The sequence below is a fragment of the Triturus cristatus genome, chromosome 4_1 (genome assembly GCF_964204655.1).
Source record: "Triturus cristatus chromosome 4_1, aTriCri1.1, whole genome shotgun sequence".
NCBI lineage: Eukaryota > Metazoa > Chordata > Amphibia > Caudata > Salamandridae > Triturus > Triturus cristatus.
This window is the reverse complement of record NC_140585.1, coordinates 1216496507-1216510481: the sequence shown is the minus strand read 5'-3', so window position 1 is coordinate 1216510481 and position 13975 is coordinate 1216496507. Positions and strand designations below refer to the sequence as shown.

Genomic DNA, 13975 nt, shown 5'->3' with positions numbered 1-13975 from the left:
TACCTTGAAAAGGGTCACACGGAAAACGACCTTCAATGGGTCATTATTGATAAACCTCACTATGATGTGAATATGGGACCTTTGGAACAGGTTCTATTTCTCCGCGAACAACGTTGGGTGTTCCGTATCAAAAGTCATTTGAAAGGTCTTAATGAGGACATTCCCTGGGGTTATGTTTAACTCTGCCTTGTCCCCCACAGTTTCTAAAAAAATTTGTTTGGATGAGTATCAGCATATGTATGGGATTAATGATACCATCATACATGGTGGGCAACACTATGATCGACTTTTGATGAAACAGTGCCAGGTCCATGTTGACAATCTTGCCTGTAGGTTCTGTATCCACTTGATATGTATCCCAGAATATATACATACCTATTTCCTTATCCCCTACACATGTTGGTCCTATATCTCCACCCACATTGGATATACCATCTTTATTATGCATTGTGTGCCAATTTGCAAATAATGTGGAATTGTGTAAGTGGGACCTTGCTTTATACATGGAACTATGTGCATATATATTTTCATCTCGTTTGGCCACACAATTAAGGTGTGTTACGTAGCAGTAACATGGCTACATTTTTATCGAACTCACATTTGCAAACCGATTATTTTACTACACTGTGGGCATATCATTCCATTTTAGTGTGGTTTTTGTTCTTTGTGAATTTAAAATACAGAAGACTGTTGACACGTTTGTCGTTCGACTCTCTATAGCGTATTTCACGGTTTTTCCGTGGCAAAACTACATCTCCCTTCATCCTTTGCGACCCGGATGCTAACTGTTGTACTTCCGGGTAGACGCACTCATGGAGTTGCCCGTGTGGATTTAAAAGCATTTTTGAGACGCGCTGTCTCTCCCCCTTCGGTTGGTGCCCAGAACAGGAAATCGCAGATTAACGCAAGGTATTGGAGGTTATGAGTGCGGGTAGCCGTCAGTGATATGTGCGCTGTAAAGATAGGCTGAATATGTACCTTATATATTCAAGGTCTTTATATTGTTAAGTCGATACCAGCTTACACATGCTGTATAATCTTTAGAGCTGCATACCCGCATTCAGTGACTGTGAACCACTCGTTTTCTGGGATGTGGGTTATAAGGTTATTACCCCCAATTATTGCCCTGAATATTGCGTATGGAGGAATTTAACAGACTTTGCTTGGTGTAGTATAATTCAACTACATAAGCATTAGACCATCACTACATTTGTCCAGCTACGTGCAACATACATTAAAGGTCTATATATTGGTATGTTGATACTATTGAACACACGCTGTACATCTCTGGAGCTGTTTGTTCGCATCTAGTGACTGTGAGGTACTCGTTTCTGGGACATGTGGGTTATAATGTTATCACCCCTAATTATTGCCCTGAACACTGTGTATTGAGTAATCTTATAGACTTTGCTTGTTTAAACAAAACCTAATGACAGTAGTACTAGACTGTCAGTATATATGTCCAGCTATGTGCAACATGGGAGAACCAGTCTGAGCCGTTCTTCTATCTCTTTCTAGTAATTTGTGATTTGAAGCATCATTCCTCGAAAGGTAGAGGTAAATTAACATTACCCCTAGGTGAGTTCATTATATATACTTACCTGAATGGTGTTTGTTCCCCACTTTTTGAACCACGTGTGTGACACATATCACGTGTGTGGTGTTTTGGTGTGTGGAGGGTGATTTTGACATTGTGGAAATAATATTGAATTTATTAATCTTTTTTTTCAGAGACACTGGACCGGACTGCAGCTGGTTCTGTTGTCATAAACACCCTATCATTGAGTATGGGTTTTAAATTGTATTTTTGTTCTTGAAGCAGAGTGATAATATATTAAGGTCCTGATGAATGCCGCGAACGAGTAGTCACCTGGCAGAAACATGTCGACCACTAATAATTAGGATATTATTTCAATCCTATATCACCTCATTTTAATCCTAGCTGATGGGAACTATTATTAAATTGAATTTTGTTACCCTGTAGCTAGTTTTATTTACTCACATTTTGTTTGACTTACACTCTGCCCCTTACTCCCCCTGCCTAAGTTGGCATCCTCATAAAACACCTCACGCTCCTCTCTTATTTTCTTCTGAGAGTTATAGCCCACACTGTATACCTTGCGGTTGCAGTGTGCAAGAGGGGACCCAATGATGAAGCATGTCACCCTCGGGTGAGTGAGGGTTCTCGTCTTTAAAAGAAAAGATTTCTTCCCCCTTTTTTCTACACACACTGACTTTGTCTTTTAGTACAGTAGCATTTCATCACTGTTTGTGAGATACATTCATTTGGAGTTAGTGATGCTTGATGCTTTGTTTTACTCCACCGTTAGAACCCTCTAGTGTGATATTTATCTATAAGTCCGCCAACGCCTGTAACCTCCCTTGCCTATCTACAACGATGACATGGGTAGGGGTTTATAAAGAGTTAGCAGTTTGCATTTCATCATGACAAACTGGTTTCAAGCACCAAACTGTATAAATACTGTGTTGAACTTGTGCTTGTCAGTTCCCTCCTTCGGGCACTTGCAGTGTCTGGATGATGGGACTCCTCTCATGAGTGCAATAAACTTGTGTTTTGTTTCCACTCCAGTGTTGATCCTCATTTGTGAACCCGTAGACAAAGGGTTTCCCTGCATCAGTGAGACAGATACAAATCTCACTTCTACAAGGGATGAGAGAGAGAAGGAAAGAGAAAGAAAGAATAGACAAAGGTCAAATAGTTACTTTCCCAGAGGGCCCTTTGGAAGGTGAGGGCCCTGGGCAATTGCCCACTTTGCCCATGCCTTGAAACTTCTCTGATAAGCACTGCACTGACAATGACCGTCATGAGAGAACTACAAACAGCCTATTTCCCAAAATCTGGCAAACCTCTCCAAGATACAGTCAAGCAGACCATCCTCGGAAAGCAACTTAGCCTCCTAAATGGTAACAGGATCTTTGGAAGCGAGGGGATGTGTAACGAAAGAGAGGGGGAAAGTTGGGTAATAGAGAAAAAGCAAATACCTGAAAAACTCAAGGACAGAAATTGATATGTTTCATGGCCACGTCTCAGAACACATGTACTGTTTTCCAAGTCAAGAGCCATGCTTAAATATATGTAAGTATGTGCATTGACATAAAAAGTACAACAGGACCACATGAAAGCAAAGACAAAGAAACTTCAGATTTCTCTAAAAACAGCCTTTTACTCAGCTGCCAAGGATGTCTTGGCGTGCTTCTGACAGGCTTACCCCAGCACGTCTGTTCGTAGCTTGAACGGGATGTGGGCATATTTCTTGGAAGGCACCAGCACTCCATGGTCCAGCAGGTCCTCAGGGGCTACCCGATTACTGATGTCCACCACATTGTACAGTCGAGAGGTCCAGATGTGAAGGCAGAGCACCGTCAGGGATACCGCGACCACGGAAATAAAACACATCGACCTCCGGACATGACGTATCCTGCAAAATATAGACAAGTAAGACAGTCTTTACCATGCTGTAGAACTTTACTGCTTTTCTAATGCTGCTTTTGAGCTTTTTTGGTTTTAAAAATAAAGATTAAAGACTACCATCATTTGAAAGCAGGCTACATGGACCAGACAGATATTCTGGAGACTAAATCTGAAGGGAAGTTTCAAAGAAGCACCAGGCAGTTTAGGCTTTGCTGTGCTCACAGTAAATCAGTATGCAAAACAGCAGCGGCTCCTCTGCAATGGCGGAGGAGCGTCGCCCCACTGCCTGACTCAGAGCCAGCAAATGAAAAAAAAACCAATGTTCTAGCATCGTTTTATTTTTCATTTGCCGGCTCTGAGCCAGCGCTGTAGGGAGGGGCGGGGCTGAGGCATACGAGGGGAAGTGTTATGTGCACTCCCTAAGTTCACGTATGTGTTTGGCCAGCCATCTCAGGCCGGCCAAAACACACATGCACACTTAGGTTTCTCCTGCCCGGCTGCATTCAACAGCTGGGCTGGAGAAACCCCACAGACTCCCTGGTCTGAGCGGAGCGTCATTTCAGTCCCCTCAGGCCAATTCACACGCTGCTCTGCAGCACGGGATTGGATGGAAGTCTGTCCAGTGGGCAGATGGGCTGCTGGGACCAGGAAGAGGACAGGAGGCATGATGCAGGAGGCAGCTTCAGGTAAGTTCTTGTTTTATATATATATATATATATATATATATATATATATATATATATATATATATATATATATATATATATATATATATATATATATATATATATATATATATATATATAATTCCTTACACCCCCCGCGATGCAAAATGCGGTGCTCATTTGACTACTTTATAAAACGATGACTTAATGTTGTGTTTTTTTTTTTTACTTAATTCCGCTTTCTGGGAAAAATCAAACCACACCACAAAGAAAAATCCTGATTGTCGACTCTTCCTAGACAGTCAAGGGTATAATTAAGCTTATTTAGGTTGCACAAGATCAACTCTTAGCAACAGTGTAACACAAAACACATAAACAGTGCAACAAATGACCATATAATATCTAATCGCCAGTATTTTCTATATTTTCCATTATTTCCTGTTAATCCACAGTCTTTCAAAACGGTGCTGCATGGTGAGGAATTTGAAGTGAGTGCAAATTCAACATTTTATGTCCGTCATTATGAGTCAAGCAGAGTTCTCTGTATCATCGGGGGGAGGGTTACCACTTGACTTGATCATGACCGCCTGGTGTTCCGGCACATGGTTTCCTCATTTCTACAATTACTGGGCCTGATTTGTATCAGTCGGTAATATCGTTCGAGGCGTTGCCTCCAACAGCAGATAACCCTCTGTCCCTGCCAAAGCATGTTTTTTCAGCAATGGGGTAGCATGCTCCCCCATAGCCAGGGCAACCTTTTACCATTCCTTCCCCCTCGCGCCACACCATCTAGCACCTGACCCCAGCTCACATTTGCTACCTGCTTAGTGCAGGTGGTAAATATCCCCCACTAACAGGGGAAACCGTGTAGAATTTTTCCAAGTACATCTAGGTCTGGTCAAAAAATGGAAATATTGGTCACAATTTGAGACCAATATTTTTGTGACCAGTGTGTCATTTTTTATAATTGCCATGTACTAGTAGATTGGTTCGCAAAAGACTGAATCATAGTAGGTTGCAATTCGACCTGCCTCCTTGCAACCCACTACAGTTCATATTCATCACAAGGATTGAGGCCTTCCGGGGTCAGCGGACCACCATGTCTGTGACTGCTTTTAAATAAGGTAATAATTTTTTTTAAATGCAACCCCATTTTCCTTAAAAGAAAACGGCATGTGTTTAAAAAAAATAAGAAAAGTTTAAATAACATTTCTTTACAGTAGACAGTGGTTCGTTGGACCACTGCCTACTCGTAAACATGTTTTTACTAACATTCACAAAGAGGAAGAGGTCCCTTGGGGACCCCTTCCCGTTTGCGAATTGGTTACCCCAATCTTTGTGTAGTAGGTAATATACTAATGCTTTCCAATTGGACTGTGCAAGCTAAACATTAATTAGTGTTACCAAATCACAAATTGTGTTTGTTTATTACATACCAAAAGTCCTTTGTGCGGTCACAAATGGCCTGATTTAGAGAAAATCGAATCCTTTGCGACTAACCTTTGCGCTCACATCTGGCCCTCTATTTTCTTGAAAGACCGCATTATCATTAGCAGTTCCCTAAGTCTGCATGTTTTAGGAATTCAAAGACAAGATTGCTGCCTTTGTTATTTTAATTCATTAGCTTTGCTGATTTAAATATACTTTCTTTACGTTTCCATTCCAAGACGCTGCAGTGCAGCAAAAAGGACACTGGGCTCCTTTTGTCTTTTTATTTCTGTCTTGGCAGCACTAGATTTTCTCCTTCAGAGCAACAACCAACATACGGCGTCAGGGCTCCACCCACCACCGACACCCCTAGTAGGCATCTTTCCTCGAGGGTTATTTCTGGCCTATGCCTGTATTCAGGGCTCGAGTCGGTGTAACACGCGGGTGGACGGCGTCCCCCCATTTATTTTACCGGGTGGACACCGTCCCCCCTGCCCAAAAGCTGGCTGCATTGAGGGCTTCACCAACGTGAAAGAGATGTATGGAAAGATTGCAGAGGCTTTCAAGATTCCCCTCTCGGAGGTGCGTATACTTTTACCACTAAGTATGGTGGGTCATGGATTACACTGGGAAGGAGCATGGCAGCTGCCAGGGGGCACATGGTGGTAGCGGGTGTACTAGGCTACAAAAAGGCCCCTTAGGAAAGAGTGAACTGTGGCCAATGGCCAGCGCCTGATCTGGTGAATGTACTGTAGATTTTGGGAGAGCTGAATTGTACCTGCCCCCATCGCCGTGTAACCTTGCCGGGTCGATTCACAGAGCTTTTCACAGAATCGCTCCCAAAAACACACAGAGAATGATGCTTCATTCCACAGTTTGTTAACGTGGACCACCAAGTGAAGCGGGTCTCCCTGTAATAAGAGGGGACTACCTTTCGTGACGTCACTTCATGTCATAACGTCACTTCCTGTGACCACCTAACTTCGAGCATCCCCCCACTTCTTTTTTTAGGACTTGTGCCCTGCCTGTATTTCATTACCTCCCTTCACTTTCACCTCTAAGTATAGGCATGACAGATACTTTCAACAATTTGCCCCAAACTTGGAAAGATGTTGTAGGCTTCAATGCTTCCTTTTTATATTTCTTCTCATCCTCATCGCACTTTGACAGATGCTACCAGCCGAGCACGCCCAAATCCTACATTTTGAGTCGTTGCTCTTCTCTTTCATGCGTTTTAGTCAACACTAGTTCAATGATTAAGCATTCTGTTGAAATCCATGGTTTGTCAAGGGCTGGACATGAATGTTGGCTCTAATTCCAGAATTTGGTCTGCCTGAGGTGAGGATGATTCCTTTAAGAATATACTGGGCCTTCCCACAATATGAAATATCAGTGGAAGACAGGCATCTGCAGGAAGTGCTGCAAATTAGAGCAATAAACAGCATCACAAAAACTTCGAAGTTGGAGGATGGAGAGTGATGGTCCTGAGTGCAACGAAGATGGAAGTTGTAGATGGAATGAAAGAATGGAAATTGATCCAGTTCTCCAAGGGAAAAAAATTAGGGACAAAAATACAAGAGTGAAGGGCTTTACTGTCTTCCAGAAAATACTGAGGCTGCGTTGCAATGCAGTGAATGACAGGTAACGTCGTCCTAAAATAGTGTACGAACTGGAAGAGGCAATGGCACAGCGAGGACAGGAGCCCGGGCGTAGCAGACAGGGAAATAGGAATACAGAAAACTGCGCTTTTAGAACTTGAAATTATAGGACGGAACATGGAAATTCCGGACCCGATTCTAATATTTAAAAGGTTTCTACCGGCCTGCAGACAAGTGACACCCCTCCTTGCTCAAGAACAGTATAGGACTGCTGGTGAGCATCGACTCCCAGAGAAGCTGAACTCCACAATGGAGCAGGCAGGGCGCTGACCGGAAGAGCTCCTGTCAGACAACCAGAAGCAAAATAGGACTCGCCCCCTTTGGCCTGCAGGTAAGTGTAAACCCTCAACTCCACTAAACCAACTCTTGCGGGAGCCTGCAAGTACCACAATCCTCCTACGGAAAACTGATAGTACAGCAACATTCCAGCAAAAACTCTCTACCCATGTAAATGCCACCAGTGAGCGGTTGTAGGCGCAATATGATTTTATAATCGATTACAGCTTGAAATGCTATTTATTAGTGAGGTATATTTCAAGGGTCACTCAGATTCAGACGTTGCTCAGGCCTTATCAGATGGACTTAAGATAATATGGGACAACCACCCCTTCCAACTTAGGGATGGATTTGAAGTAGTAAATCTTCTATTACCATCTTTCAATTTTATAATTCTTATTCCTTACGCTCATTTTAGAATAGTATTAATATCTCGTTCAGTTGCCCACTTTGCCCCTTTCTGAACCCCTTGATTGAGCTGATTACACCACTCAAGATCAAATTTGATAAAATTATCCTCCTTGGTAATTTCAGGTGTACTTTTGTACATGGAATTTTGCGATCTTGTTGAATCCTGTGTTTTGCTTGAGTTACAAAAGCTACTAGTATGATCTACAGGCTACACCAGGCATACAATGGATCTTTCATTTGCTCAGCAAGATGCTTCTCAGTTGCAATCCACACCTGAACTGATTTTGTAACCAACAGTATTTTTTCTCTTACTCATCCATCTGTTCCTTCTTTGGACTCAAACACTGCTCCAGCGGTATGAATACTTAATGTTGATGGTGTCAAATATCCATAGCACTTAATATTGAAGTCAAAATATCTTGGGTGCCATTATATTGAAGTTTTGAAGATCGATGGTAAGCATACTTTACTCCAGTTTAGGAACTTTCATAGATTCACATGCTTGAATCATTCCATGTTGTTGAGATGCGAGTCCCACGGTACCTTATAGTAGCAATGCACTGTTAAACATAGACTAAAAAGGCCCTACGTCCTTCAGTTTTGTAACATATCATAGTCATAGTCATTTTTTAAAAAGAGACCAATCTTTGGTTTCAACCATCAGATTGCCTTACCCTTTAGAACACTCCAGTCCCTCAGAGTTTCTACCGCACATCGTGTTTGGAAGTCTCCACTGAGCTCTGCTCAGTTATACCTGTTTGGAACTATTCCAAGGAATTCCAAACCTTCTTATTACCTCAGAGACATACAGATGTATCCTTAATACTATTTTCCCTGTATTTTTTACTTCAAATCTGACTTCATCATGTCAGATAAAGAAAAGAAGAGTCTATTTAGGGCCTGTGTTACTTGCATATACTGCCTTTATCCAGTGTATAAGGCAAAAGAATGAAAGGTATGTCCTACATTTTCTACTAAAAACCTTGAAGGACCGTGAAGGGTGGCTGCTGATATGACTTCAAAAACTTGAAACCAGGAAGGAGCTGGTGTCTGAAGATGACAGTGAGAACTCTTTATCGTCCTCAAGAAGGTCACAAAAGAGAGAGAGATCATCCCCTTCTGACTCTTCTCTAAAGCAACCTACAAAAGCCTAAACAAACTACTGCTCATGGGTCTTACAGTCCTTCCAAATCTCCTCAGGAAGGTGAGGTTTCTTCCAGGCAAAAGAAGAAAAGGGAGCAATCCATCTCCTCAAAAAGGTCTGAAAAAATTAGTTGTGAGCCGCGTAAACCACCTCCTCAGGTTCATCACTCCTTCAAGAAACCTTCATCTGCACCATCTAGTGACAGATCGTCGACGAGTGTCTCTCCGTCGACGAAAATCTCATCGTCTGCACTGTCGATGATGAAGACATACACAGCAGCGTCTATGTTATAGAGATGCATTACAGTGTTTTCATTTTAAATGTGTGTTGTGAGTCGCGTGATAGCACGCGACTCTTGCTGTTCTTGTTCATGTCTTTATTGGCATTCCAGAGCGTTGCTTTTCAATCGCGGAGATTCCTTCCAAACGTCACTCTGGACGTTGGTTGCTTCGCGTTTGGATGGCTCCGGTCGTGGGTGCAATACTTATGCAATAAACCACGCTTTGAACTCAACTTACCTTTGTGGAGTTCTTAATAGTCTACGACCGCTACCACAAGCACAATTTCCACACTGTCTATGACCTCGTCTTTCTTGACAAGGACATCCTCTTCAATGGCTCATACACCTAGACTGTCGACGCTGAAGATTCCTCTGACCTCGTCGACGACAACAGTGAAGACGGCCCCTTCATTGATAATGTCTCTTCCGTCAACAGAAGACACTGCTCTGGCTCGTTGCTTCAAACCTGATCGTCGAAAGAAAGATTTAAAAAATAAAGACAAAATAAGGCATGGTGTACCCATTGCTACCAGCTCACCTGTTGGATGAAGAAGACTCGGATGAGGAGGGGCCCTTTGGGGTTGAACACAGCCTATCCAAGCAGAATGTCAATTGCCAGGACGATGAATATGATGAGGCTTAATATGAGGAGAAAAGATAATACGCCCACCAACAATACCAAGAAGAAATGGTGTGTCTGCTTTCCACATTGGTTGCAGGCCTACAATTCATGCTCACAGATTACAGAAGGCTTTTTCCACTAACTTAATCTATCACTGCACACGCTTCCCCACCTGTAAAACATCCATCTGGGCAGCCATCTACTCCACAGCAGAGACCATTGTTGCTACCTACATTAGTAAGACATACTACACAAACAGCTCTCCTCCAGGACCCAGCAACTTTCAATGATGACAGGGAAGAGGGGGGGCTCCACGATGCCCACACAGAGTGGGATGATTATCTATTGCCTGTACCATCATCTCAGTCACCAACTCCAGTGGTTTTTCCACCTGAAGATATTGGGGATCTCATAACCTGCTAGAAAGGACAGCAAAAAGGTTCGACCTACCCGTGCTCACTATTCAGACAGACTGCTTTCTTTATGATTTCAAGGAGCCCTTTTGGAAGAGTGTGAGAGCTTTGCCCATTGTGAGCTATATATGGGATGAGGGCTTAAAAGTAATGAAGAATCCAGCCACTGTGACTGCTGTTCTATTGCGCTTGGATAAGAAAAACAAGCCTCCAGAGGATACTCACGTTTGTCAAAATGGCCACCCAAGGCCTGATTCAGTTATCACACAGGTGCAGATCTGAAAATCCCTCAGCCCCAATGTCAGCACCTATGTACAAGGAGGGTAGGTGCATTAATATTATTGGCAAGCACTTTTCATCCATTTCAGCGCTTACAGTAAGGGCGGCAAATTCCCTAGCGGTTCTCGGATGATATGATTGTCAAATGTGGTCCGATATCACTCCAATATGGTCCCACTTCCAGAGGCCATCAAAACAGAGGCCAAGAACATTCTACAAGAAGGGCAGCGCATATCATCAGAGGTGATAGATTGTGCCATGGACATTGCCATTACTGGATTTAGACAACTTGCAGGAGCTGCTGTGGTAACAAGGCAGGGCTGGCTTAAAGCTACCTCTTTTAGGCCGGAGGTCCAAAACAAAATCCTGGATCTGCCCTTCGACAGCAAAACTCTTTTCTGCAAGCATATCAATGAAGCCCTACAAGCTATAAAAACAGACAACGGACATAGCTAAATCGTTGGGCACTCTTCAGTATAGGAAATTGCCCTTTCAAGTGCCTGGGGTACAAACAGTATTGTTACCCCTCATATTAAACTACCCATCAGCAATTTCCTCCCCAGTACTCACAACGGCAACCACCTCCCCTTCCGAGGGTCCTCATGAAAATGAAGGCGGAACCATACAGGATAATTCTTATAGCCCTGACTTGGCCATGCCAGCGTTAGTTTATGGAGCTGCTACTCCTCTTGGAGAAAACTGACATCCAGTTGAGGATGATACCCTCTCTATTGACAATGAACCAGTGCCAAGTAGAGCATCCAGATCCTAGGTCTCTTCACTTTTCAGCCTAGCTCATGAGTACAATGAATTTGCATATTAAAACATCTAACCCAGACTGCAGGGACATACTGTCCAAAGCCCGAGCAGAAAGTACAAACAAATCCTGTTGTGTTAAGTGGAAACTAATTTGTATGTGGTACCAACATGCTAAGGTACATCCACTTTCCTCTTTGCCTGAAGAGATCCTTCCATATCTTCTGAAGTTAGCGTGCTCAGGATTGTCTTCTGCAGTTAGCGTTCTAAGGTTTGCCTCGTGCATCCATCAAGGTCCATTTGGCGGCCATCTCCTGCTTCAGGTGATCACCCAAACAATTCCTCAAAGGATTAGTTTGAGTTTTCCTCCCAGTCATTCCTCAGCTTCCGCCTCCATATTGGCTGAATGTTGTGCTCTCACAACTTATGAAGCAAAAGACATACAAATGATGGACGGAATGCAGAACAAATCAAAACATTCAGCCCCAGTCAAGAGATCTGGGTTGAAGTCATCATTCTTTTGCTCACCATGTCACCTCAGTTTAGACCCAGCCATATGCAAATCGGTCTTTACCCTGTTCATCATGGGAACAGTCCAGCCCGAAGTGCCAAGCTAGGTCCTTCCTGAACCGGAAACAAGCATCCTAGGCCCGATTTCACAACTTATCAAGCATCCGTTTGAACCCATTCACAGAGTAGATATTAAATTCCTTTCCTAGAAGATTTCTCTCCTTGTAGCTTTAACATCTGTCAGACAAGTCAGCAAGATCCAAGCCCTCACCATACAGGGACCTTTTTTCAATTTAGGGAAGATAGGTTGATTCTTCGCACAAACCCTAAGTTCATTTCTAAAGTCCCCTCAGACTTTCATCTCAATGAACGTGTCATCCTAAACATATTTTTTCCAGACCCTTTAACGATAGTTGAAAGGGCACTACATTCTTTAGACATCAAAAGGTGCTTTAAGTTCTATTTATATAAAACAAAAGGTTTTCACAAATCCAATCAACCGTTGGTGGCTTCCAGATCGCCACGGAATAGGTATTCTCTTTCGAAACAGAACATTGCTAGGTGGATATCCAGCGCAATTCACTTCTGCCATCAGGCAGCAGGCAAACAGTTACAGAAATCAGTGTGCGCCCACTCTACAAGAAGTATGTCTACTTCAATGGCGCTGTTTGCTGGTCTGTCACTTCAAGATATTTGCTGGATGGCTACCTTGAAAAATAGGCACACATTTACAAAGCATCACTTCTTAGAATCTACAGTTCACAGCGATGCAGCAGTGGGTAAAGCAGTGTTATGACATCTTTTTCAGAGACGGTGAGCTATCCCAATGCTACACCCACACTACACCCACTGAACGCCTCCCTGGGGCAGAGGAACCCCATGCAGAAATCTGCACTGCCTTGCATTACTCTAGATTTATCAAGCCATGCAGGGCCACGCAAGGTGGCATTTCGTAGCTTGATAAATTTCACTGAGGCTGAGCATTGCCCTTGCGCCCTCAGGCATAGGGCAAAGGCGACGCAAAACCTTGATAAAACTGGCCCAGGGTGTCTTAGCACCACAAGCTGGAAGGAGAGTCATATCTTGCTTTGCTTCCTGACAAAATATTAGATGGAGGTTTACAAAAAAGTAAGAATACAGAATACATTTCAAGTTAGTTACGTTGGTAAACTGAGGAAGGTAACGTTGTACACATGAATAATTGCTTTGGCATTTCTTCTCTAACAAGTCAACAAGTATTGGCAATGGCAATAGGTCTGGCTTTCAATGGATCAAGGACAGTACTGCAAAGCTTTACAATCAGTATAGGAACCTGGCATTTGGTTTTAGGAACAGGAAACTGTAGAAACTCTAGAGAATGACTGGCAATGGTTCACATTTGCTTTAATGTGTAAAGTATATATGTATGGTGTATTAAAGCTTAGGAATTTAGAACTGGCAACCAATGTTAACAAAGATATTGTGCCTTAAGTGGTAATGGAACGCATTGCAGACAACATCCTGTAGGTCACATGTGCCTCAATACTAGGAACCAGAATTTATTTAAAGGAAATGGCAGAAATACAATTGTATTTCCCTGTATAAAGGAGCATGCTTCTCTTGACAGGTGGCACGCAGACTCATTGCATAGCTCTACAAAGAGTGTTTAGGGGATAATAGAAGGCTCTCTCTGAGCTACAGGCATTGCTGATTCTGCGAAAAACAGAAAGACTGTAGAGCAGTGGTCTTCAAACTTTTTAATGCCATGCTCCCCCAGTGAAGAAAAAGAAAATCAAGTGGCCCTTTTCGAATTTCTTATAATTATTCTATTAAATTGGAATAGTTTAAATGGGTCTAGAATTATTAAAACATTGCAGTTATTTCCTGTTACCATTTAAAAAATGCTATCAAATACATGATTATCAAACATACTATTCTGGTCAGGGAGGCCTTACTAACATGTAAAAGTATCTACAGGTGATTATTAGAAATGGGGGTATGGGTTTTGGAGAATATTTAGCATCCATTTCCTTTTGACACAGACTCCAAGGATACAAATGAAAAATGATGGTAGTGATGGCCCATTTCAGAACAGCTTACTGATACTCATTTTTTTCCGCT

The 13975-nt window shown here is 42.7% G+C and overlaps 1 protein-coding gene across 9 annotated transcripts in view; it reads right to left on the bottom strand.

Moving 5' to 3' along the window:
- Positions 1-13975, bottom strand: part of B4GALNT1 (beta-1,4-N-acetyl-galactosaminyltransferase 1) — a 693972-nt gene that overhangs the window by 303488 nt on the left and 376509 nt on the right. For all 9 annotated transcript variants that reach the window (XM_085654571.1, XM_085654578.1, XM_085654574.1 and 6 more), the window contains one exon: positions 3231-3440. In XM_085654571.1, the coding sequence (XP_085510697.1) occupies positions 3231-3440 (210 nt within the window). The remainder of the gene's footprint in view (positions 1-3230; positions 3441-13975) is intronic.